General features: G+C 41.4%; 1 protein-coding gene across 3 annotated transcripts in view; it reads left to right on the top strand.

The window, feature by feature from the left end:
• Window positions 1–22,491, top strand: part of ptpn12 (protein tyrosine phosphatase non-receptor type 12) — a 38,704-nt gene extending 16,213 nt beyond the window's left edge. The window contains exons 3-18 of one of the 3 annotated variants that reach the window (XM_072377048.1): window positions 1,459–1,535; window positions 1,672–1,767; window positions 2,502–2,540; window positions 2,905–2,976; window positions 3,119–3,178; window positions 3,546–3,688; window positions 4,294–4,360; window positions 4,517–4,594; window positions 5,225–5,323; window positions 8,042–8,127; window positions 12,982–13,171; window positions 14,013–14,982; window positions 17,683–17,754; window positions 18,674–18,727; window positions 19,090–19,170; window positions 19,436–22,491. In XM_072377048.1, the coding sequence (XP_072233149.1) occupies window positions 1,459–1,535; window positions 1,672–1,767; window positions 2,502–2,540; window positions 2,905–2,976; window positions 3,119–3,178; window positions 3,546–3,688; window positions 4,294–4,360; window positions 4,517–4,594; window positions 5,225–5,323; window positions 8,042–8,127; window positions 12,982–13,171; window positions 14,013–14,982; window positions 17,683–17,754; window positions 18,674–18,727; window positions 19,090–19,170; window positions 19,436–19,497 (2,246 nt within the window). In that variant the 3' untranslated portion in view covers window positions 19,498–22,491. Of the gene's footprint in view, window positions 1–1,458; window positions 1,536–1,671; window positions 1,768–2,501; window positions 2,541–2,904; window positions 2,977–3,118; window positions 3,179–3,545; window positions 3,689–4,293; window positions 4,361–4,516; window positions 4,595–5,224; window positions 5,324–8,041; window positions 8,128–12,981; window positions 13,172–14,012; window positions 14,983–17,682; window positions 17,755–18,673; window positions 18,728–19,089; window positions 19,175–19,435 lie in introns of all 3 variants that reach the window. The other 2 variants (XM_072377049.1, XM_072377050.1) reach the window with 2 other exon arrangements.
• Window positions 22,492–23,177: the final 686 nt, after the last annotated feature.

Genomic DNA, 23,177 nt, shown 5'->3' with positions numbered 1-23,177 from the left:
GGAACAGTTGGGCTGTGTTAATGTCCCCAATTCCCTGCTGACTGAAAGGTGAAAGGCGTATTCTTGCTGATATAAGATCGATATGATGGCCGACAAATGATTTGGCTTTCTATTTTCTGAGAACCGTTTCTCCAGTTCTTACCTCAGTTGTGAAAAATGGGCGCCATGCTGGAGCTGTCGATGACACGTGGCCGCAGCAGCGGAGATGTGCAACATGCAGCTGGTGTGCACGCTCTCATCTATGGACATGGGCCGCGAAATGAAAACTGTTGTGTGGAGCCCGGCCTTTAGCTGACGTACTTCACGCTGTAGGTTCCAAATAAAACTGGGCTTTTAGTATGTGCAGTTTATTTACACATGGTCACATGAAGACTGGTTCATAATCTACCCATTTAGCATGTGAGGGGTGCTCATTAAAACTCACAATATTACACTACAATACTGCTATAAACAAGATATGTTCCTCGACCTTAATGGAGCTTGATGCTCGATTGGTTGCGTTTGATAAATCTACAGTTGAGATCATCATGGCACTGCATTGTGGGGCATTGAAGACAAGTGTTTTCAGCTGTAGCTCTTTACGTCCTCCTCTGATGCTCTTCATAATTAAGCTTAGCTCCTATCATGGGTTTATAATGTTTATTTTCTACTGATTTCCCAAAAACGAGCGACTCCTGGACAAGTGACACACATTAGGATTGAGGCCAGATGTTATCACCCAGTAGTGGTTTTCTGCTAGTTCACACCGTGTGTATGCCACATGTGTGCAATAATAACCAACACGGTTGCCTTTAATGGCTACACGTTAATGTTGTGTATACAGTTTTTTTTTCTTTCCAAAGCATTGCCTCACAGTATTAATCTCTAAGCAACCTTGTGTCGTGCATCTCTGGCAGCTTAAAAATTGTGTGCGTTTATCTGCTCAGCTTTAAAGGTCAGCGCCTCTGCAGACTAATGCACATTTAATCTAAGGTGATATCAGCACCGTTAAAATGTTGCATCAGCTATCTCTGTGCAACAGAAAAAGAAAGTGAGGTGGAGGGAAGAATAAGGGGAAGTTACTGTAGGGGATCAGTAAAAGATTTACTTTAATGTATAATCATTTGATACATCTTGAACATATAATGGTATGTTGGAACAGGTCATGTTATCTGTCCTACTTTTTTTGTTTCATATCTGTTTATCCTCTTTTTCTCCCCTTCCCATCCATCCATTCATTTATTAAGGCTTTTTGTGAATGAGCTGAATGAGGAAGTAGGATGATGCAGCTCCTTTATAAACTCACCTTTGTCCTTTTTATCCACTTCTTGTTTTCCTTTCCTCTTCCTCTAAACCCATCATTATCTATTTTTTTTATTTTGGGGTTCTTTTCTCTCTCCCTTTGCCTCATTGTTGATCATTTTGTGAACAAAGTGTTTGAAGGTATTAAAGCATATTTCTATCTGTCTTTCACACCAGTTGACCACAGTAGAGTGAAGCTGACATTTAAAACAACAAATCAGGACACAGATTACGTCAATGCGAACTTCATCAAGGTAAAAAATCAAGTGACTTTCTCTGTTCTCTGACTTGTTGTAAAGTATGTGGTTGTATAAAGTGGTGTGTGAACATACTACATGATAGGATCTGATTTTTGATCATTGTCTCCTTGCTGTCCACCTTTCTGTTCAGGGTATAGATGGCCCAAAGGCCTACATTGCAACTCAGGGTCCACTGCCAAACACTGTCATTGACTTCTGGAGGATGAACTGGGAGTACAAAGTAGCTGTGAGTATTGCTGAATGGATGGCAGAAAAGTAGGAGGGAAGTACTGTAGGTCTGCAGCTTCTGGAGAGGTCTCAGAACTACGAAAACCTTTTTTTTTTTTTTTATATGAATATATATGAATATAAGCCTAAAGATACTCAGACTCTTAAACACTAAAAGAAGGTAATAACGCTGTTTCACTGTGAAGCAACTGAATTCATTAGTTTGAATTCCTATTCTTGTTTCCCTGTAAACTACTTTAAATGTTTTCTCAGTGTTAAAAGAACCATCTGTGTTGATGAAAGATTATATTTTCTATCTTTTTGTTGCCGTATTAAGCCTGCTGTTTTATAAAATGAAAGACTTGTTTTTAATGCCATTGTGGGCAACATAAAGTGATAATTATCAAAGTTTTTTTTAAATATTTGATATTGCTGTTAGTAGCAGATAGGAAGTGTTTTTGCTGGAAGCAGATGGACAAATAAGATAGAAGGGAGGAGGTTGTGATTGGGTTTAAACGGCACACTGAGAAGCTGTAGGACTAATGAGAATGAGCTGGTGCTGGTGTAAGGAAGGGTATGATTAAAAAATGCAGGGTCTGCTGTGTTGCTACGTGGTAAAACATATTAAAGGCCTTCATATTCTGAACCTCTAAGAACATGTAGAAGTGAACGGTCCAGGATTTTAGGAAATGCAGGATTCAGCTTTGAGCGAGCAACTGTTGATGGTGCTTCTTCCTGTTTGTGTCTCTGCAGGTTATTGTAATGGCTTGCCGGGAATTTGAGATGGGAAGGGTAAGTCAGTCCATGCACGTATCTCCGTTTTCTTATCTCATCCAAGGCTTCAGTACTCTTTCTTTGCCACTCCTTAGAATATCAAAAATGATTGTTTTCAAGGATTTACAGTTCCTCGTTTAAGTTGAGAGAGGTTTATCCTTGATTAAAGCCTTTCTGGTATTTTGTGCAGTGCGCTTCCATGTGTTGTGTTTGATAATGGAGAGGCAAAGCCATCACCATTTAACAAAGCCTATAGTCACTTTCCATTGATCCGCGCTTGGTAGTAGTTTAGTTCAATGTAATAAAAGTAAAGTGTGACGAATAGCTTTCACAGCTTGTACATTCCTGTGTAAATGGGACATTTTTGCTCCTCTCCGGTTAGAAAAAGTGCGAACGATACTTCCCGCCGCTCGAGGAGGAGCCCATGACTTTTGGCCCTTTCAGAATCTCCTGTGTAAGTTAAACAAATGAATAATATTACAGCTGTGTGTAGAGAGTGTTTTATTTTTGGACTCTTGCTTTTCTCCCATTTTGTTCTAATGGCTATTTCAGTCAGGTTTTGTTTAAATGTTCTCCTCCTGGTCTTTGTTTTCTAGGAATCAGAGCAGCGCAGAACAGACTATTTTGTCAGGACTTTGATGGTTCAGTATGAAAAGGTAAGTTCTGACTCTTCTCCTCATCAGTACATTGTTTCTTTTCTCCCAAACATGACCAGTCTTTAGCCCTTGAGTGTAAAGTAACTATTGTAATATGATTTATCACTGTGAGCTGTGATCAATTTCAGGTGTATAAAAAAGATTTGTTTCATTGTTTTTACATTTCATGATGCACAAAAATAGCTTATCTGGCAGTCTGCCTTGTTTTGTGTGTAAAACGTTTTCTCTAAAGCATTAATTCTGCAAAACAACACAATGGGTTTGTAAGATACCACTGAAAGGCATGAAATATGGAAATGTTCCACAGTCACTTTTAGTTTAACTGTGTCAGCATTGGTCATCTTCCAACGTTTATGTTGCACGGCAGGAAACTCGGAGGATAACTCAGTTCCATTATATGAACTGGCCCGATCATGACGTCCCCTCATCATTCGACTCCATACTGGATATGATCGGACTAATGAGAGAATACCAGGAGAATGACGACGTCCCCATATGCGTGCATTGCAGGTAGATACAAACTGTGCTGAAACTCCACCATTAAAAAGAGAAATTAAACGGACTGTGCACATACTATCACACTCTCAATGGAACGAATGATTCACGCTTGCATTCTTGTATTAAATTGACTGATTCATGAGATTGTCATTCTCAAAAATGTTGGATTATCAGCAAAAACAAATGAGCAACTACTTTTTGAATGTTTTAGATTTAAAGCACTCTGCTGCACGCACGCTCGTCTCCATGTGTGTGCAATAAGCAGTAATGAGCAGCCTGAGGACATTTCCGGGTTCCTCTGTTACACAGCTGGACTCAAAGCTGTGTCTCTGCGTCTGTGAAGATGCTTTGTGTGGGCTGATGTGGCGAAACCGTGTTCTTTAAAGAGAGCGGTGTGGCAGCATGAGATCAAGTTTTATGATTTTCATCCGTCAGGCCGGATCAGCCTCTCTGTAGCTCCCGTCTCCTTCCTGTCTGGACAAGGTGTTGTCACATGGAGCTTTTTTGTGGCTCACAGTGCATCACAGTAACAGAAATCCAGGGTTGATATTTGGGGAGTTGTCTTTGCAGTTGTATTATGAAAGTGTAACTGTAAATGTGAAACTGTGACTGTACAGTGCAGGCTGTGGGAGGACGGGTGCAATCTGTGCTATTGACTACACATGGAACCTCCTCAAAGCTGGGGTATGTAGTACTCGCATTCCTGCACTAACACACACCTTTCATATACTTTTTAATGCTTTGAAGTACTCTCAGCTCTAAATCCTTTAGTTGCTTTTTTAATTGAACTTGCAGTCCTGATTGCTAACCATTATATTTTGCTGCGCCATTTTTTTCTAGAAAATTCCAGAGGAATTTAACGTTTTCCGGTTGATCCAAGAGATGAGGATGCAGCGACACTCTGCTGTTCAAACAAAGGTTTGCTCTTCTAGCTTAACTTCATCTTTAGCTTGACTCTGCAGACGTGGAAAGCAGTTAATATTGATTAGTGTAGCTAAAGGAATGTTGGTGTGGTGAAACAGATTTTTCTGCAAACAGAGGTTGAAAACATTCTGTTTCAAGTGTTAACCCCTCAGTGATTGGAAAAGCACTTATTGTTGTTTATTAGAATCATTGCTTGATATCATTCAAAAGGTTTCAAAGTGTCAGTGATTGTCATTTTCCTGCCACACGTCTCCTCCCTCTTTCCTGTGTTAACACAGCTATTTGGAAATGGAAAATGAAAATGGATCTGTCCGCCTCACATATTTACATTGTTGATGTCTTGCTTTTTTTCTGTTTCTTACTGGTTAAGGCTGTTTTACCACAATTTTGACACGGGTGTGTTTTCAGGTTTACTTGTGGAGTTAGGCTTCACTTAATAGTGAATGTTTCTACTTGACAAAGCAGTCACCGTCCTTTTTATTATGGGGTTTACTCTTGGTCTTCTTCGAATACTATTTCAGAAATTGTGGTGAAGTATCTTCGCCATATTCCGTCTTCTTCATCGAGCCCCTCCTTTCCCTCTACCTCCCTTGCCTCATGATGTCTTTGTCTTTTTCTCCCCAGGAACAGTATGAGTTGGTTCATAAAGCAATCGCTCAGCTCTTTGAGAAACAACTGCTGCTACTGGAGAGCTCGGCCAACACGCAGATACATGATGGCATGGTATGACACACTCACATTGTGCTTTCTGTCTGGTGCTAAAGAAAGGCAGGATGTCGCTGAGTAACACACTAGAAGTAGGAAGAAAACAAATAATTAGTCACAAGGGGATAAAGGGTGGAGAAATAGAGGAGAGTCAGTCTTCAGAAAACTCAGAAGAAGAGTTGCAGCGGTTGTGCCTTAAAGCAACATATCTCCACAGGCGAGTCTCAGAGGACTGCTCAGTAGAACCTGTTTGAAGGAGCAAGAGTAAAAACTTTGCTCTGTCAGTCACAGAGCCTCATTCTGATTCTCTTTACACTGTCCTGTATTGCCCCAAAACACTCACACAAACCCCCAAAAATACATAAAAACCATGCCATGCAGTAGAAGTCCAGGTCATAAACAATAGGATCAGTAAATGATTCATCGTAGTTCATTAAGATTTAAGGTGCAATTTAAAGAAGCATTGTCAAATCTAAACATGAAACCATTTCTGAAATTTTGAGTACCTTCTTGTCTTTGAAATCACAGTGGTTCTCAGAATATACATGTACCTTGAAACAGTGAGCATCTCTACTATGACTTCATGTCTTCATGTTGTGTCTGATCTTAATGGGCTAAATGCACAAGCTTTGATTTATTATTTCTCAAAAAACTGACTTGTGACTTCTGATCCATCGGTCCAAGACACGCCCTCTCAGAGAAACGTCAGGCTGCTCTTCATCTGTGAAACACTTGTCTGTAAACTACTGGGCAAAGTAGCTTAGCACACCAAGGCTCTTACACGTTTCTGCTCCTTTTTAGAAACCAATTGACTGCTTGTGATGTCAGACCTGTCAAGTAAAATCGGATGATTCAGGCTTTATCTGCACAAGTGGTCTCTCATCTGAGCTTTGTACTTCTAAAGAAATTTACATTATTTAAAAAAATACAACTCTACCTCACTGCCAGTTCTCCCAACTCCTGGAAGGAAATGTGTGTAGATGTTAAAGACACAGAAAGAAGAAGACAGATGGATTAACAGAGTGTGGAAGATCAGCTTGTTTAAAGACGAGGATACAGACGAGATGAGATCGTGTCCTGGCAGTAGTCCAGCTGACTTCCTGCTTAGGAAGCTCTGATGACATCACCCCTCTCCCATAATGCACTTTGACTCTGAAAATAGATATGCATCCTTTGGGAAAGGGAGACTCTTGATAGACACAGTCAAACAAGCCTTTTACCACGAGAAAACACTCAGCTGACACACTCTCTAAACTGCGTGTCTGTATCTGTAAAACAGGCCCAAAAACAACTAACTTGTATAAAAGATTGTACCATTAATCATTTATTCACTTTGAGTTTGTTTCAGCTGATTTTTTTCCTTATCTAACAAATTTGCAAGTCCAAAAAGAACAGTGTACTCGCACTCAGCAAGTCATTATCTGTGAGCTGTACTGACTCAATCCATACACGCATTGACTCATGTCCAGTCAGCCATTGTAAGTCACTACAACACCCACATAGGTGCTCAATGGCAGTATGAACAATAAACCTACACATAGACACATCCTACACTTGTTTCTTTCTCGGTTGTAGTCGCCATTGTTCAGAGACACATTCCTACAAAACTGATTCTCACAACAGACACATACATGCATGTACAGCCCAACAAGTTTACTGTTTTAATGTCATTTACCCTGGCTGTTCTAAACTTGGTGCCTTTGCAGACTGTGCCGTCATTCTGGCCTCATTTGCCCCACTTTGAGGAGATTCTGATGACTGAGGGCAAGAGAGTCAACTTAACGAGTCACAGTGGAAGAGATGAGGGGAGGAGCAAGGAGAGAGCTGAGTGGAGGAGAGGGAACAGTAGTCGGAGGGAGGAGGGCGGCTTTCAGGACCATTTTTTACTCTGTCGTGAAGCAAATTTGCAGCAACTTGCAGACACAGCTAGAGTTGAGAATTAGATGTACGAGAGAATGCATCATTAAACTGTAGAACTGAAATATATATCTCGAGTAATGCACTTAACTAAACAAATCAAGTAGAGTAGAAGTTTTCACCACTGCCTGAAAGAAAGTCATGTTAGCACGATTCTTTCATTGGAAGCCCAAGAACAAGCCGGAGAAATCTTAAATCAAACAAAGTTTTTTTTATTATTGGTCACAGGTAAAGTATGGCAGCGCTGGACTCGTAGTGACAGAGCACTCGCAGGAAATCCGCCAGCCCGAGCCCCGATATCTGGAAATATTTCATATTTATCTTCTTCACGCGACCGAGTATAATTGGCCAGTTATTAGTGACATGAGCAGGCCAACCACTGTCCACGTCATGTTCTTTGGATGTGATAAACAACGTGTGTGTGTGTGTGAGTGTTGTTTTAGGTGTGTATCTAATGTAACAGACCTATCTCACAAGATGGAGAAGCTTCATCTGACCTGGTTATTTAGTCCAGTTATGCCATGTTAAAGTCTTGGACCATTCAATGACATTCATTACATTGTATGAGCAGAGTGGACAAGTCCAACATAGGAACATAGATTGTTTAGAAAAATACAGAATATGAATGTCTAAGAAACAAGCCAATTACGACAGTTACAGACATTTTTTTGACTACATGCAGAAAAACAATGTGTTTGGAAAAAGATTTGCATCTTGCTTGGAAGATTTTGGCTACTAACTTGGCTTTTAATACAGACAGTGATTGAGGAAAAAAAAGAAAACCTTGTTTTTTTGTTTTTCTTTAATGCGTCTGTCCAGGATGAAAGCAGTCCTGACAAAGCAAGCCATCATTCAGACGATGAGAGATGGGACACGCCACCTCCAAAACCTCCCCGCATACGAAGGTAGGACACACTCTGTTGATGTTTTCCAAGCCCTTTCTTTTTCTTCTCTTTTAAATTTGATCACGAAACACTCAAGGAATGTTGCCAAAGAATGAAGCGAGGCACGCTCATCCTCCACAAAGATGAATTACCAGGTTCACACAAGGTTGAGGAGGAGGTGTGAGGTGGCCTGTCACCGAGCACAGCGGGTGTTGTGTTGTGTTGGAAGAACAGACGCACGCACACACACAAAAAATTATCAAAGCACTGCAGTTTGTGTAAGAGCACACAATGAAAACACATTAAGTTAACCAAACAAAAGCAGCAGGAGCTGTTTTCGGAGTTTTTGCCACCTTAGCTCCCTGTCAGCCCACAGATGCAGCCGGCCTCCGCTTTAGGCTAACTTCTGTTTGGCTGTTAACGACGTTTTTAGTTAATTTTGCAATGCTTCGCAATACTCTGCAACACAACATAGTGTTGAATGCACCACAACCCATGACCAGTTAAAGTAGAACTGTTTTTCATCCTCTTCTCTTTGAGAAGAAATGGACTTTTAAGCACATGCAGGCACATCAGTTCCTCTCCCATCCTCCCTTTCCTTCTCTTCATTTTTTTAAAACTTGCTGTGCAGTATGTGCCAAGCAGGCAGCAAAGTCGTGCTCCACTTCTTACAGTATAGCCGCAGAAGGAGAAAACTACCCTGAGTAATGAAGCAATATGTACACTTGAGAACTTTTTAACGAAGTTGACGAATGCCTCAGAGTTGCCTCGACACTTGTTGCCAGGCGACACCGTCTAAGTTAATAAGCTGTTGTTGGAAGCATTGTCAAGATGCTGTGGCCATATGATGATCCATGTCATTAAAATGAATACAACCTTTCGGGCTGTAAAATGTATGTGAATCCCTACGTTGATATATCAGTGTTTCATCGAGCTCGTTGCTAAGTCAGTGAAATGTGGAGGTGTGTTCGAGCTACTTTGACTTTTTTAGAAACAGTATTCAGAGTTTGCTTTGCTTTGTATTTGGAAATGAAGGATGAAGTCAAAGTGCTGAAAATAAAGCTGAAATGCTTTATTAATGAGTAAACTCCACTGGATAATCAAAACATGGTGACTAAAACCATCAATACTGCCGGGGATGGCAGTGCCAGATGGCTTCAGGGACCTTTGTTGTGGTAATACATTTGTCTGAGACGCTGCACGCCCACCTGAGCTCCACATCTTCAGGATCAAACACTTTAATCAACTGCTCTACTTTATTTGGTGATGCAACTCTTTGCATTGCACGCAGGTGTAATCATTGACAGCCTGGCATCTGTCCATTAGCAGCTATTATAGCTTGCAGGAATGCAGCCACGTCTTCCAAATGTTGGCATTTTTTCCTCAAAGTATAAATACTTGATGCCACCTTCTGTTTATGTGCTGAAGCTGAGTGTCACCACTTCACAAGGCATTTTGTAGACTGATCATAGCTCTTTGAATATCAGTGATTTGACTTTTTGGCTTTGATATTTGAACTGTATACCAACTTTCTTGTTATTTTGTCTTTATTTTTTAATAGATTTTAAAACTCATTCCCAAAATCTTGTCTTTATTCGTGTCATTTTGATGGATTTTAGATTAACAGATGAATATTTCATCTTATTTTTTTCATCGTGTTCCCTGATAATGTTTACACACATTCAGTCCGCCCCAGAGTGAGAGCCAGAGCCAAAGAAGTTGTTATAGCTTTCTAACATCTAGGCATGGTGGAGGCAGCGTGGGCACAGCAGGACACAGTACCAGTTAAAAAGTTTGGGCACATCTCTGTTCATTTTAAAAAGCAGATCTTGTAAAAATCACCCTGAGCATGTGTAAGCAGTAAAATTGTTTGATGTTGCAGTATTTAACCGGCCAACATGTCCACTACTAAAAAAAAAGCATGCTCCTGGTTTCCTTAAGATGTCTTTTGTACCAGCTGGTTTGATGGGAAACATTTTCCAGGGGTCCTAATTTTAGGATGGAGCTGCAAGTGATCTGTTTACCGAATAGTTTCCCTCCTGTTCTTAGTAAAACATACAAATCTGAACTCTGAGATCCTGCCAAGATAGCAAACTTCCCTGGAAGTGGGACCGAGCAGACCGTCCAAAATGTCTGGTTTTCTCTTAATCCATTTTTCTTCCTCTCTTGGTGTCTCAGTATGGATCCTCCTTTCTCTGCGTCATCGTTCTGTCTCAAATGAAATAATGTGAGGGCCTAGTTTAAACCTGGGAGGATTCTATTTATGGTATGAGCTATTTTTGATAAAGTAAACCACTCTCTGCCGGCCACACTCCCTTTGGGTCACTTCACTGGTGTAATTGTGTGTGGGGAGGGAGTAAGTTCTGGCTGTTGGTGTGTAAGGGAGAGATGGAGGGAGATATAGGAAGTCCAGAGAGGCTGCATACTGAGTCATGGCTTTATCACATGCGTAGATACACCCTACCATCAAACATAAATACTTGTTGGGTTGTGACTGAAAACATGTTTGTAGCCTCTTGATTCTGAGTTTTTTTGTTCCGTTTGTCATCGGTGCCCCAGATGTGAGGCCGACACTCCTGTCATCCGTAGCCCCACAGACAGACACCTGTTTGCTCAAGCAGTGCTCTAAATCTGTGTGGTTTACACCAGAAGTTTGATACTTTCCTCGGGTGACTGTGTGAATTTATCCTCATGACAACCTGAAACCAGAAAGTGTCTCTTTAATCTTCCCCTCTGGAGCGTCCCGGCTTTCATGAAATCATGCGAATCCAACTGCGATGCCAGCTAAAAATGCAGCAGCTTCCCCAAGGAGTAGCACAGGCAGAGTGGGTGATCTTCTGACAAAATGCTTGTCATTGTGAGGAATATCCTCATTGTCTGAGACACGAGCTGTTGACAGCTTTTATTAATGACTTTCTTTGGACACCTGGGGAAGACGTACAGCCGATATGAAGCAAATAAGAAAGAGAAGTCATTATTTGGTGTGCTGGCTGTGTTGCAGGATAGGTTTTCCGCAAGAGCTGGAGAGCTAAATTTGTTTCTCATGCATGAAAATGGAACATTTTCTACCAGTAACCAGAATGGCTTGAACTTTTGGTTTAATAATGGCCTCGTAGCTTTGGCTGTTTGTGTGTTCCTCTCTCTTTCCTCCTACTGATGCCGCTTGTTTCTTGTGCGTTGACTTATTAGTGTTTGCTCAGCCACCGCAAGAATCTTTCATGTTTCTCAGTTGCACCTGAATATTCAAATCCCAGTGAAAGCAAATAGTTAATAAATGCATCTTTTGCTTGCTCAGGCAACAAAGATGAAGAGGAAATGCTCGAGGGTAATAAACATCTTCATTAAAGAAAACAAAGGGATAATGTTCAGCTTGGAGGCCTGAAATTGCCAATAAGTGACTTCTGGGAGGCAGCTGGATGTTTAGGAAAACACTGCTGCAGCTGGATTCAAGCCTAAGTTACACAGCAGTGCTCTTCTGCAGGAAGCCATGACCTGTAACCCCCACACTGGGAGCTAAAACAAAAGATACTTATATTCTAGTGTTTCTGTGCATGTCAGTTGAGGCAAACTACTACTCTGTGTTTTTGTCTTCAGCGTGCATTTTTGGCACATTTAATTAAAATCAGTTATTATCAAGAAAAACAAAAGTGCACACACACACACACACACACAGAGCGGATAACGGCTTCTGTCACACATGAGGAAGCCAGCGGTATCTGCAGTGAAAACAAAGTTTAATGACAGAGGAGGCCTTTACATTTTCACTGCATCTCCAAAGCAGAAGATAAGGAAATCCCCTGTGCTTCTGGCATGCCAGCTCCCTGAGTCGGACTTTCTGTGCGTCTGCCTTTGATCCACACAGCATCATGTGCAGTCCCTCCCATGTCAGCTCTTGCCTCAGTAATGTACTCTTGAATTAGCACACCACCACATCCTTTCTCTATTTTGCTGCATATCTGTCTTTGCATGCATGCATACGGCATGTAAAGGTATGTTTTGTGGGTGAGAAAATGTCTCAATGTATGGTTTTCCATCTTTTTGTGGCTCAGTGGTCATAACCTCAGTATCCTGTATGTAGTTCACACCCACACTACCTGCATCTATAGGTTTATTTAGTGCACATTTAACTGTTTGAATGCCACTTTGTATTACACTAAAAGCATTTCACCTGGCTAACTTTCTGTACATTTTAGCAGCTATAAAGAGAATAAAATTGTATGCTACTTTGCTGGATAAAAAGTTTAAAAATGAACTTTACTACTGTAATACCTCTTTGGAAAATGGACAATAACTTGAGGAGAAATTAAAGCTTGTAGAACTGATCCTGAGTCTGGTCTCAGTTTGAGTCACATCAACAGATTATGTCAACCTTAAATCCACAAACTGTGGGCTGAAGCTGTCTGACAGCAGAAACCTAAAATCTTGGAGCATGTAATTTGTCTCAGTGCGTCGCTTCTGTGAGTTTGCTGCAAGACTTTTTAAAGTTCTGCCATCTAGTGGTGAAAAAAGGTCACAGATGCCAGCTCTTGGTGTAGTTATTTAAAGAGAATCATTTATATGGGGGGATTTCTTCATTTCTTCACGGCAGCTGTCATGTATGATGAAATGTTTGCCTTTTTATCTGAATCCCCGGTTTTCTTTTAAAAGCTCAGTTTAAAACAGAGCCTCTATTCTCTCTATCTAAAGCTAATACTCTTTGTTTGCACTTAGCCTCTGAACAAAGTAAATACGAAGGTATATGACTTTATGTGGGACGTTTCATTGAGTGACATCAAAACCCTGTCACAGTTTGTTGTGTCATTCTTCTAAAAATTCTCATTTTAGTTTTGTTTGTGCGGTAATCTGAGCCGTCTGTCTTTCTCTTTCTCTGTCTAGTTCCCAGACGGAAGGTGACGTTAAGGAGGAGATTCTTCAGCCTCCCGAGGCTCACCCAGTTCCCCCCATTCTCACCCCATCTCCCCCCTCAGCCTTCCCCACTGTCACCAACGTACGGCAGGACAATGACCGCTACCACCCCAAACCCGTCATACATGTCCTGGCTACGTCGCAGCAAAACGTGACACAGGTGTGCTGGAGATCAGTTAAATCTAGATTTGATAAATATTCTGTTCTATTTAAAGAATATATTGTTGATGTACAGTTTTAAGGGAAAAGGTGTGATATGATTACATATGATCTGAGAGATAGATTAGTACAGTCGTCAATCAGTCAAACTTGATATGTCAGGCAGCACATTTTATTCAAACAGAAACGAGCACAAAGTGCTTTCCATGATAGAAAAAACAACTATATCCCTCAAGCGCCATCCGCTCAGCCATACATACACAAAGCAATAAATTACTTTGTTCGAAGACTCAATAAAGAAACAGGAAATGAGGGGAAAAATGCAATAAATAGATCTCATAAATCTCATATATTGAAAAAGTAAACACCAGAGGCAGGATAACAGAAAAGCAAAGATGAGACATTAATAGAAGACGTCCTGTGTGGAGGTCATGCTGTTCAGCTCTATAGTAACCAAGCATTTTTGCCCTTTTAAGGCTGTTAACAGTTGACCTCGGTCCTCTTGGAGTATTGCACGCTGTTTGCACAGTTGCCTCACTTTGGAGCCAGTGATTAGATATTTGATGTAATCATGGCTGCAGCTAATGATGATAATCATTACTGGGTGATCTGATACAGGAGCTTTGTTTGTTAAAGATTGCAATAAATGTGATTTATTTTAGTGTGTCACTTTCTTACCAATAGTTAGATCAGTTTACTTATTGGGGACTAGTTATGGAATTAAATGCACCAAACAGAGTTTACTATTTAAAAAGAAATGTGTTGATGCATGTAAGGCTGTAAATGTCAAAGAAATTCTATTAAACTATGACTGTCTCTTGAACTTGGCGATTTGATTTCAGAATAAAGATGTGGACGGGCAGCAGAACCAGTCTGAACCCAGTTCAATTAAAGAGACCAGTCCTTCCGAGCAGAAAGATCAGGACCAACTCAGCCGAAACCAGCAGACGCAGGTCTCAAATCTAGATCTCAACGACAACTACAACAACAAATTATCCTCAACGACGACAAAGTCGGAATCGGGCAAAAGCCAGACTCAGACGCCCTCCTCGCCCCTCTCCCCAGCCGTTGAATGTTTTGGTGCCTCTCGGATTGAGAGGAAGCTCAGCATTGAGATTAAAAAGGTGCCGCTGCAGGAAGGACCTCGTAGCTTCGACACTTCTTCCTCTATGGGAGTAGCGGGCGGACTAGGTGCCAGTCCGAGTAACAGCACCGGCATGCTGCAAAGAGGCCACGCCTTCAAAGCTCGTTCTGGTCAGTCCCTGCTGACGTCTAGCTCCTCGCTGTCGGAAGACTCGGGCACAGAGGGAGGAGCAGGTGGGTGTGGGGAGAGTCATGCAGATGGGGGTTCCCTAACCAGACCGAACCACCTTCCTGTGAAGAGCGGAGAGAAGGGGGGCTCACAGGAAGAGGACAGAGTGGACCTGAAAGCTGGCCACGCAGCGTGGACGCAGTCCTGCAACAGCCCGGAAAAACTATTCCCCAAGACCTCCTCCTCTTCTTCCTCCTCAGACAGAGTCGCTCCATCTTCATCCTCCTCCTCCCACCTGTCTTCTTCCTCCTCCTCGTCCTCCTCCTCCACGCCTGTTAGGACTGCCCTGAGTTTCACCAACCCCCTGCATTCTGATAACTCAGATGAGGAGGGGAATGGAGAGCTGTCTGGAGGAAAGGAGTGTTCTTTCACAAATGTGTCCACGGCATCAGCCATGGTAACTACATCCCCTCATCATGAAACCCAGCAGCCGGTCAGAAAGGTGTTGCCCATGTCTATTGCAGGCCAGACAACTACATCACCCTCTCCAACCACAGCAAGTATGTCAATCAGCTGCTTTAAGTGGATCTAAACTATTCTATTAATTACTGCTTTTCCTGATGCCATCTAAAGTAAACACTGAAGTTTAGCTCAACTTATTTCTCCACTGTGGCACATGTAAAGACATGCCTTTATTTTGTTGGAGTCAGTAAAATCATTACTGAGTCAGTAAGTCAGCTTCAGACATGCTAATGACAGGTTAAATCCGTCAACACACACTCGTTGTTAGCAAACGCAAAGGCAGGGAGAAACAAAATGTGTACATGTGTAGGAAAGGAAGAAGAAGAAGGAGCAAAAGAAACATAAAGCATGACTGTTGGAACTAATTGGTTGGTTTGTCAGGAATGCTGTGTGCAGAAAATCGTCTTTCAGCTCGAGTGTGTGTCGCTGTGAATGAGAGAAGTTCTGTTTTTGTTTCTGTGTGTGAACTGCGTGTGCATGTTGGATGGTGATGGATCGGCACTGCATGACACTTATAAATGCACTCATGCCTCTTTTGTGCACGTTGGGTTGAACAGAGCGCTGTGCCACGGTATGGCCTTGCTGTCATGAATGCAAAAATGAGATGAGGGTTAAATTGTCAGAGGTGTGAAGACTGACCTCCGCCCAACCCCCATCCCCTGGAATCAGTAGATTCTGAAATGGGATTCTTAATTTGATCGGAGCGGATGAAATGGAGTGATTTGAACTGGACTTTGCTCTGTGAAGTTTTAGGAATGAAGAAGTTCTTAGCTTGTCCACATTTGAACTAACAGCATTTGTAAACATTGGATTAATCTGAGGGGGTGCATGTTTTAAGTTATTTTTCTTTACTTCCAATGGGAAAAAAAACAGTGCTTATATACATAGAGAACCAATTGAATACCACGGTAAAAATGTTGGCTTATGTCAGTATTTTTATTATGCCAAACTAAAATCTTTACATGTACGTTAAGCACTGAGAACGTAGCCTGTTTTAGGTGTTTAATCAAAGAGAGACTCATCCCGCAATAACCTTTACTTAGTATTGTGTTTAAGGTTGGCACTTAGACAGTCCAGTCTGGCTGTTTCTCGTTTTCACAAGCAGCCACAATTTTTCAAGCTTCGTTGGACGGTTTGGATTCAGCATATTTTGGTCTGCTTTGCTTTTTGGCACCCTCCTTTGTTTTGGCTGCGGCAGCTTTATTTACGAAAGGCTGATGGCTGCTGGTTGATTGCAAGAATCTGATGGCTGCTTGTTGATGAGTTGCACCAAGCAAATTGCTGCTGTGTGGTTGGTCAAAAGAAAGCTGGTGGTGGCTGCTTGTTTTGCTGGTTGCATTGCTAAGAACCACTGAAATCCCATCACGCTGCTGCAGTCATCTTCAAAGATCAACAAAAATGGATCAAACTTGGCGATTATGTCCACAAACACCATTGAAAATTGTGACGCAATCACTGGAACAATGTACTAATAATGACAATAACAATTTTGATTAGCTATGTGCAATATTTTGTGAAATTAAGTTTATAAAGAGGAGATAACCAAGACAGAAAAACACTGCCATAAATAATTAAAAGGAAGGTTACAACATGGTGGTAAATACTGTTCTAATTCAGATGGATAATTCTACACCTCAGCAATAATCTCACAGCATGTTTGGGCTCACTTTTGGTTTAATTTAAGACGATAAAAGAATCGAAAGCTCAACGAAATGCACCCTTACTCAGTGGTGCTAGATGGAAAGTCCCATGACTGTTTGGCACAGTTTTCTTATTTTCGCTCATATAAATGATGACAAGAATATTAAAACCTAAATCTCGTACATCATTCATTTTCTGATTGTCATTTCTGACATTTTGTGAGCCTTGTCTTACATCCACATTGTGGACAGGGGTTCACTTTTAAATATCATATACTGTAGTTTTTATTTTTTCAATCATCATGTGGTTAAACAGCCTGCAGCTGAATCTAAAAGCTCATTCTTGCTCTTATCGTGCAACCCCGTGCCTTGCAGCAGACACTAATCCTATCGGTAATGGTCTAAGAGTAATTTTCCACAGTGACTTAGACAGTATTTCTCAAAGAGAGTTAAACATTGTGCAAGACTACATCATTAATTTCAGCTTCAACGCAACCGCTGCTATGCCAGAGCAGTTATTAACTAGTGAGATAAAAGACGAGAGAAATGCTCGAGATTTTTATTTATGACATTAGAGGAGGGAGATAAACCTGAGTTAACGTGACCCTCAAATCTCCTCAGACAGACACCACGTCAGCCATGACACTAGCCGAGGAAAACCGTTGATTTAGCCACTGAAACAGTCGTCGGCTCCAGACAGAAAATATCTCTGAGGTCTGCAGATTCTTAACTCTATAAAAAAGATCAAAGTGCAGAATGCAAGTGGTCGTTATACTGTTTTAAAGCCCTGCATGTATACTGACATTCACTCGAAACTAAAGCATGTAGGCGACATGTAACAACTTAATTAAATGAACATAATGGAGCATATTTTTGTGTGTCCAAACACTACTCCAGCAACAACTTCACGAATGATCTGAATCCGTATTTGCTGTTTTTAGCTAATCAAGCTAATTTAGCTAAACTTCCTCTGATTCTGCAAAAGCCAAAGAAATGAAGTAAATCTCACTGGATACACTCTGATATGAAGTAATTGTAAATAAAAGAAAACTAGTCAATAACCTTGCTTCTCATTTGACCTCTGACCTCTTAACCCAGACTGCTGGGACAGCGATGACTCCCCTCCCCCCCTCCCTGAGAGAACCCCTGAGTCCTTCATACTGGCCACAGGTGCGTTTGCATTGGTCACCATCCTCAGGTGTGTCTCCAGTGGATTCAGTGTGGGTCCGTGTCACGGATGGATCAGTGTTGATGAACTCACTGGAAGAGTTTAAGAAAAAACAAATATCCATGCAGTCTGATGTTGTTTTGTGTGTGTACAGTTGGTGGTAACTTGTTTTTTTGCTTTCAGAGCAGTAGCAACAAACCTAATTGTGTTTTTAAAACCATGCAGCAGAGTGTGTTTCATATCGTCGGTTTGGGCTGAAACGGGAGAAATATGGCTTCCCGTTTTCATTTTATTTCCTTCAGCAGTCTGTGCATCTACTTCAAACAGACTGGTTGACAGGTCGGATGCCTGCGGCCTCGAGTTCTACAGGATGGACTCTTTATTAACGCGACCACCCTGTAACCTCCTGCTGTTTCCTCGTTTCGTTTCGATCTATTTGAGGAAAATGTTAAATTATTCAACCACACTGGAGTAGATTAGATACAAGGGCGATGGTGGTGGAAAAAAGGACCGTTCTGCTTTTTCTTAGAGGCTTCATCAGTTTTACAACACTAGAGGTCAGCATTTCCCATCTCAGTTGTGTAAAACAAGTGTTTCTGTGAGGATCCTGTCTGAAATCAGGTTCAGTTGGTCATATTTATTGCTTACGGGGTGGTTTAGAACTCATCTTCTTAAGCTTTAGAATTATTCTCATGAGATTTGGTACGTTGGTCTGTATATCTCGACCAAGTGATCAATCTTTGAGTCCAAAAGTGGATGTTTTTCTCTTGTTTGGAGGATGACGTGTGATTTTTAGGCAACATGAAGTGTCTGAATGTGTGGGAATGTTTGTCTTTTTGTGTGTAATGTGTGCAAGTCTCAGTGTTGACTTAATTTGTCTTTGAGTGTTTTATTTTCTGTGTGAAATTGACTCTCTCTCAGACCCTCTGGAAGTGAGAACATCAGCCTCGGCTGAATGGAGCAGTTCACAGAAACGTAAGAACACACAAATAACTAGTCTAGTAAAACTGAGCCCTGTGCTGTGAGCATCATATAATGATTTTACTGCCAATTTATTGCTTCTGTGGTTTTGGTGTGGGTGTGGCAGCTGAATCAAAAGGGAATAAATATTTAACTTTTACTCTGTGGTGGCTCATTTTTGTTCTTTTTTTACTTGTAATGAACAGAATTCACATAACTCACAAATTCCTGCTGTAAGCCAAACTTTAAATGTATGAAAATGCTATTTTTGTTCAACCTTTGTGTAAAACTAATGCAGTTTAAACAGTTGTTGAACTGTGAGCCCTCCCTCTAATTTCATTCACATGCTCTCCATAAATTTGTGTGTTGCTGTTTAGATGAGTCAGATTGCGTAAAGACATCTCCAGCTGACCCTGCATCTGCTGGCAGCACAGCAACAGACAACCAGGCAGACCTTGGTGGGTAAGTCTACCATATTCCCTCTTTTGGGTGCTTATGTCTCTGTGCAGCAAACGCTGCTGACGGAGATGGTTTGACATGTTTTCTAATAGTCATCATATTTTGATGTGTGGTGCTGCTTTTGCAGATTGGAAAGCTAGCTTTGGAAAGCTGAATGTGCAGGAAATATTTGGCTCGATCCCAGGCAAAATGGAGGCGGAATTTGCAGATAAGATTTATGCTGTCAAGTAAAGCAAATCCCGCTAAGAGCTTCTCTCCTTTCAGGATTCGGTAATCGCTGCATTCAGCCCAAAGGCCCCCGAGAACCCCCTCTGGAGTGGACGTGATGGACCGATCTGTCTGCCCGTCCACCAACATGCTCCTCCCTTATCAGGAGCGAGACTGTACGGATCTGACCTGGCTGGTCCAAAAAAACAAGTTGCTAGATGACACACAGCACATTTTTACATAGAAGCTGCTTCTGTGTGACTCTGTTCCAGCATCCTCCTCCTCCTCTGTCCTACCTTCAAAGTGCCACCGTGCAACGCAAAAGAACAACTGCAGGTCGAGAGACTTGTCCATTTCACAACAAAGCTTTTCCTCCTCAGCTTGCTGTCTCTAGATGCTGACCTGGGATCAGTCTTTCCCTGCCACTTGTTTAAGGATTTTTTTTTTTTTGCAGTAGACAAAGAGAGGGCCTCGTTTTTATCTCCTTCACACGATTGTCCCTCTTTACACTAAATAAAAGAGGGATCTAAGAGTGACTCTTAAACTTTGTTTCAAGCCAAATGAGAAGAAAGTAATCAAAAAAAAAAAGCTACTGTGGGATCTCTGAGGTTTAGCAAAACTCCGAGAGGTTGTTTGCTGCCTCCCACTGAATGAACAACAATCTTCAAAGCGAACTTAGATAATCTGCTACTCATGATGCAGCCTTTTCAGTTGGGTATGTAGAGGTTGCCAGGGTGCTCTCTGTGTCTCCTTGTATTTCTGTCTCCGTTTGTCCCTCTTTCTATGTGCTGGTGCTACATTACAACAGATCAGCATAGAAATGGAAACACTAGAGCTGTCCGTTGCCAACAGTCACCTGTTTCTCACCTCCGTTAGGTTTTCCCTCCCATAGGATTTTAATCATGTGTTTGCACAAATAATACCAGCTCTAGTATTTTGTGTTTCTGTGCTCTTCTGTCAGAGTCATAAGCTAACAGGGTTTGGTCATTGCAGTGTTCAATAGATATAATAATTTCCTTTGTTGCTGAGAGTTAGATTTTGTTCTAATTACGCAGCTGAAACCAGCAGCTAGTTAGTTTACTTTGATTGAAGCAAAGTTAACTTGTTGCCGGTAGCAGCTTTGGGATTTGTGTGCAGACACGAGCATAAGCAGCCTTCTCATTTGAGTCTCTGAAAGAAAAGCCAACGAGTGCTTTAAAAAAAAAAAAAAAAAAAAAGAATCCTGGATGTTTGCTTTAAATATATCTGCTGATTCTGTGACATTTATAGTCCCACCGTGCTGTTTAGATGTGAAGCTGAAAGCAGAGATCTGGGTTAAAAGCACCTTATAGTATAGAGTTCCATTGTGTATTAAAATATGGCTGCTCATACTACTTCTTGTTAGGGAGGGCCGGGAGCTTCAAAGCTGAAGAATTTTGATATTTCTACTCCCTAGCCTAATCATGTCAAATGTAAAATGGCATTAAGTGCACCGGTAATGGCCAAACGGATCAGCTCTATGACTCTGGTTCTCACTGCTGGGACCATGAGCCTGCCTTAGTCCACCTCTCAGAGAAGACAGTCAGTTAAAGTCTTTAATTTGTCTGCTCCATTTTGCTTCTCTTGGTCTTCACGTCCCACCTAAGTTTGCTGATTATTCCTCCTTTTTCCAGTTACCCTCTCATCAGTCTGTTCTCACTCCCCCCTTCCTGTTATCGAGGCCCTCAGATGAACGACTATGAAAGTTTTCATTAGAGCTTCTCACGACAAACCTCAGTGTTTCGGAGTATGAATGTTACACCTGAAACACTTGAAATCTGGGACTTGACAGATAGATACTGAACCTCCGGCCCACCTCTTACAAATCAAACTAGTTTTGTTTCTTGTCTATCGGCTTCTTGTTCTTTACCTGCTTCTGTGTGTGTGAGGCATTGACTCAAAAAGACAACAGCAGCTAGGAACCCCAGGACTACTGTTTTCTACTTATTGTTAACATCTCCTGCATTAGCTAGCATAACTACACAGTATATGCATTGTTTTATAAAGATAAAGAACTGTACAGGGCAGTTTAGGCATATAATATTTAAAATTTCTTTTTGCTATCTCTTAAATATTCCTATTAACAGAAGATGTAAGAAAGTCAGTGCATGATGATGATGACGATGATGATTCCTCCCCTACACAATGTTTTCCTTCAAAGTGTAAATTATTCTGCTACCCTTTTGTTTTTTTGCTTCTGGCAAATATATTTCAGGGTTGTTTTTATTTTTATGTTAGAATTATATGCTTAACAGATTGATAAAGTGTTGTTTTAATCGGCTGTCAGTGGAAGAGCATTAAACTGTCAGCTGGCACCCTTCTGATGGGCTCAGAATAAGATTGTAATAATAATATTAATGATGATAATAATAATGGTCTTTTTCTCTCTTTTTTTTTGTAAATGGTATTTTAAAAGTTATTTTTGTATACACTGTTGTTTGTTGCGTCACAAGCCCACCGCCCCTCCCCACCCAAACCTCGACGTATCTCTTATCTCACATGCTCTTTCAACATCTTCATCTTTTGAAATCTCTCACACATTTTCTGTCTCACCTCTGCACTTTCAGTTGAAAACCTGCAACCGAGGTGGAGCAAATGCTCCATACAAGGAGGAGCGTTTATTTTTCTTTTCTTTTTTCCCCTGTTGTTTACACCTTTCATCTCTGCACTCTCCTTCTGTCTTTTTTCATTTTCAACATCTTAGACTCGTGGGCTGTTCAGAGCAACAGGTTGCACCCACGAAAGGAGAGACGGCCTTTAACTTTATAATCTCTCATCGGTTTTGTTTAACTCTTCCTCCACACGTCCACACACACACACACACACTCAAGCAAGCCTCGATCTCAGAAAAGAGCCCACCTGTGCCTTTAAGAGAGCCCGCCCTGCTCCCCTCACCTTTCCACTGTCCTCCAGTCACTATCGACATCAAGAGCGTAAGAGACGTGATTTGCTGCTGCTTGCTCCATCACCTCGTGTGGGACTCTCATTCAGCCGTGCCCCTGCCCTCGTCGTACTGTCACATAAACACACAAACACACACAAAAAAATGTTTGTATGTTGCAGAAATCAATCAGTAAAAATGAACATTAAGTAAAGATGTGGCTGCTTTTTTCTTTATTTGTGAAACAACAAAAAAGTATGTGTAGGCATGCGAGTTTAGCCGTGCGTGTCCAGAAGGCATTCATGTTGTAATACAGACCAGTTGTGCGATGAATAAATCCCTTTATTTCACAAGGGAAATAAAGTGGTAGCACTGCAACTCCTTCTGAATTACAATCTGATGATGGGCTCAGAAATGAACTGATGAACTTCTTGTCAGCGTGTGTTTTTATAAATAGGTGTGTGTGGGTGCTGGGACTGTCACAGCAGGAAGTCCTCTCTCACATGTGGGTGATCTGCCAAGACCGCTGCACGCGCACTAATACGACGATCGCAGCAGGTGGTATAAACACACACTGGCTCGCTGTCTTACATTCAGACCTTGAAGGCTGCACTTTTGAATTCACTTCACACATCGAGAGGCACAGCAGGAGGATGATCATGCTGTAATTAATTGCTGGTACTCACATGTAGTCAGTACTCCTGTCAGCTTAATTATACAAGCTTGAATATAAGTTTTGAGGTGTTACTATCACAGCAGTCTTTTTTTCTTTCTGCAGTTCCCTTAGATTACCTTTATCTACAACTATTTAAGCTAATCTGACTTTGCTAATAATCGTAAACACACTATTTGGTGGATTATCAGTTGTCTCAAGGAGAAAATCATCCCCAAAAGTTAGCG

Source organism: Leuresthes tenuis, unplaced genomic scaffold (genome assembly GCF_036924035.1).
Source record: "Leuresthes tenuis unplaced genomic scaffold, fLeuTen1.0.hap1 SCAF_23, whole genome shotgun sequence".
Taxonomy (NCBI): domain Eukaryota; kingdom Metazoa; phylum Chordata; class Actinopteri; order Atheriniformes; family Atherinopsidae; genus Leuresthes; species Leuresthes tenuis.
The sequence above is the reverse complement of the archived record's forward strand: the minus strand, read 5'-3'. Positions and strand labels throughout refer to the sequence as shown.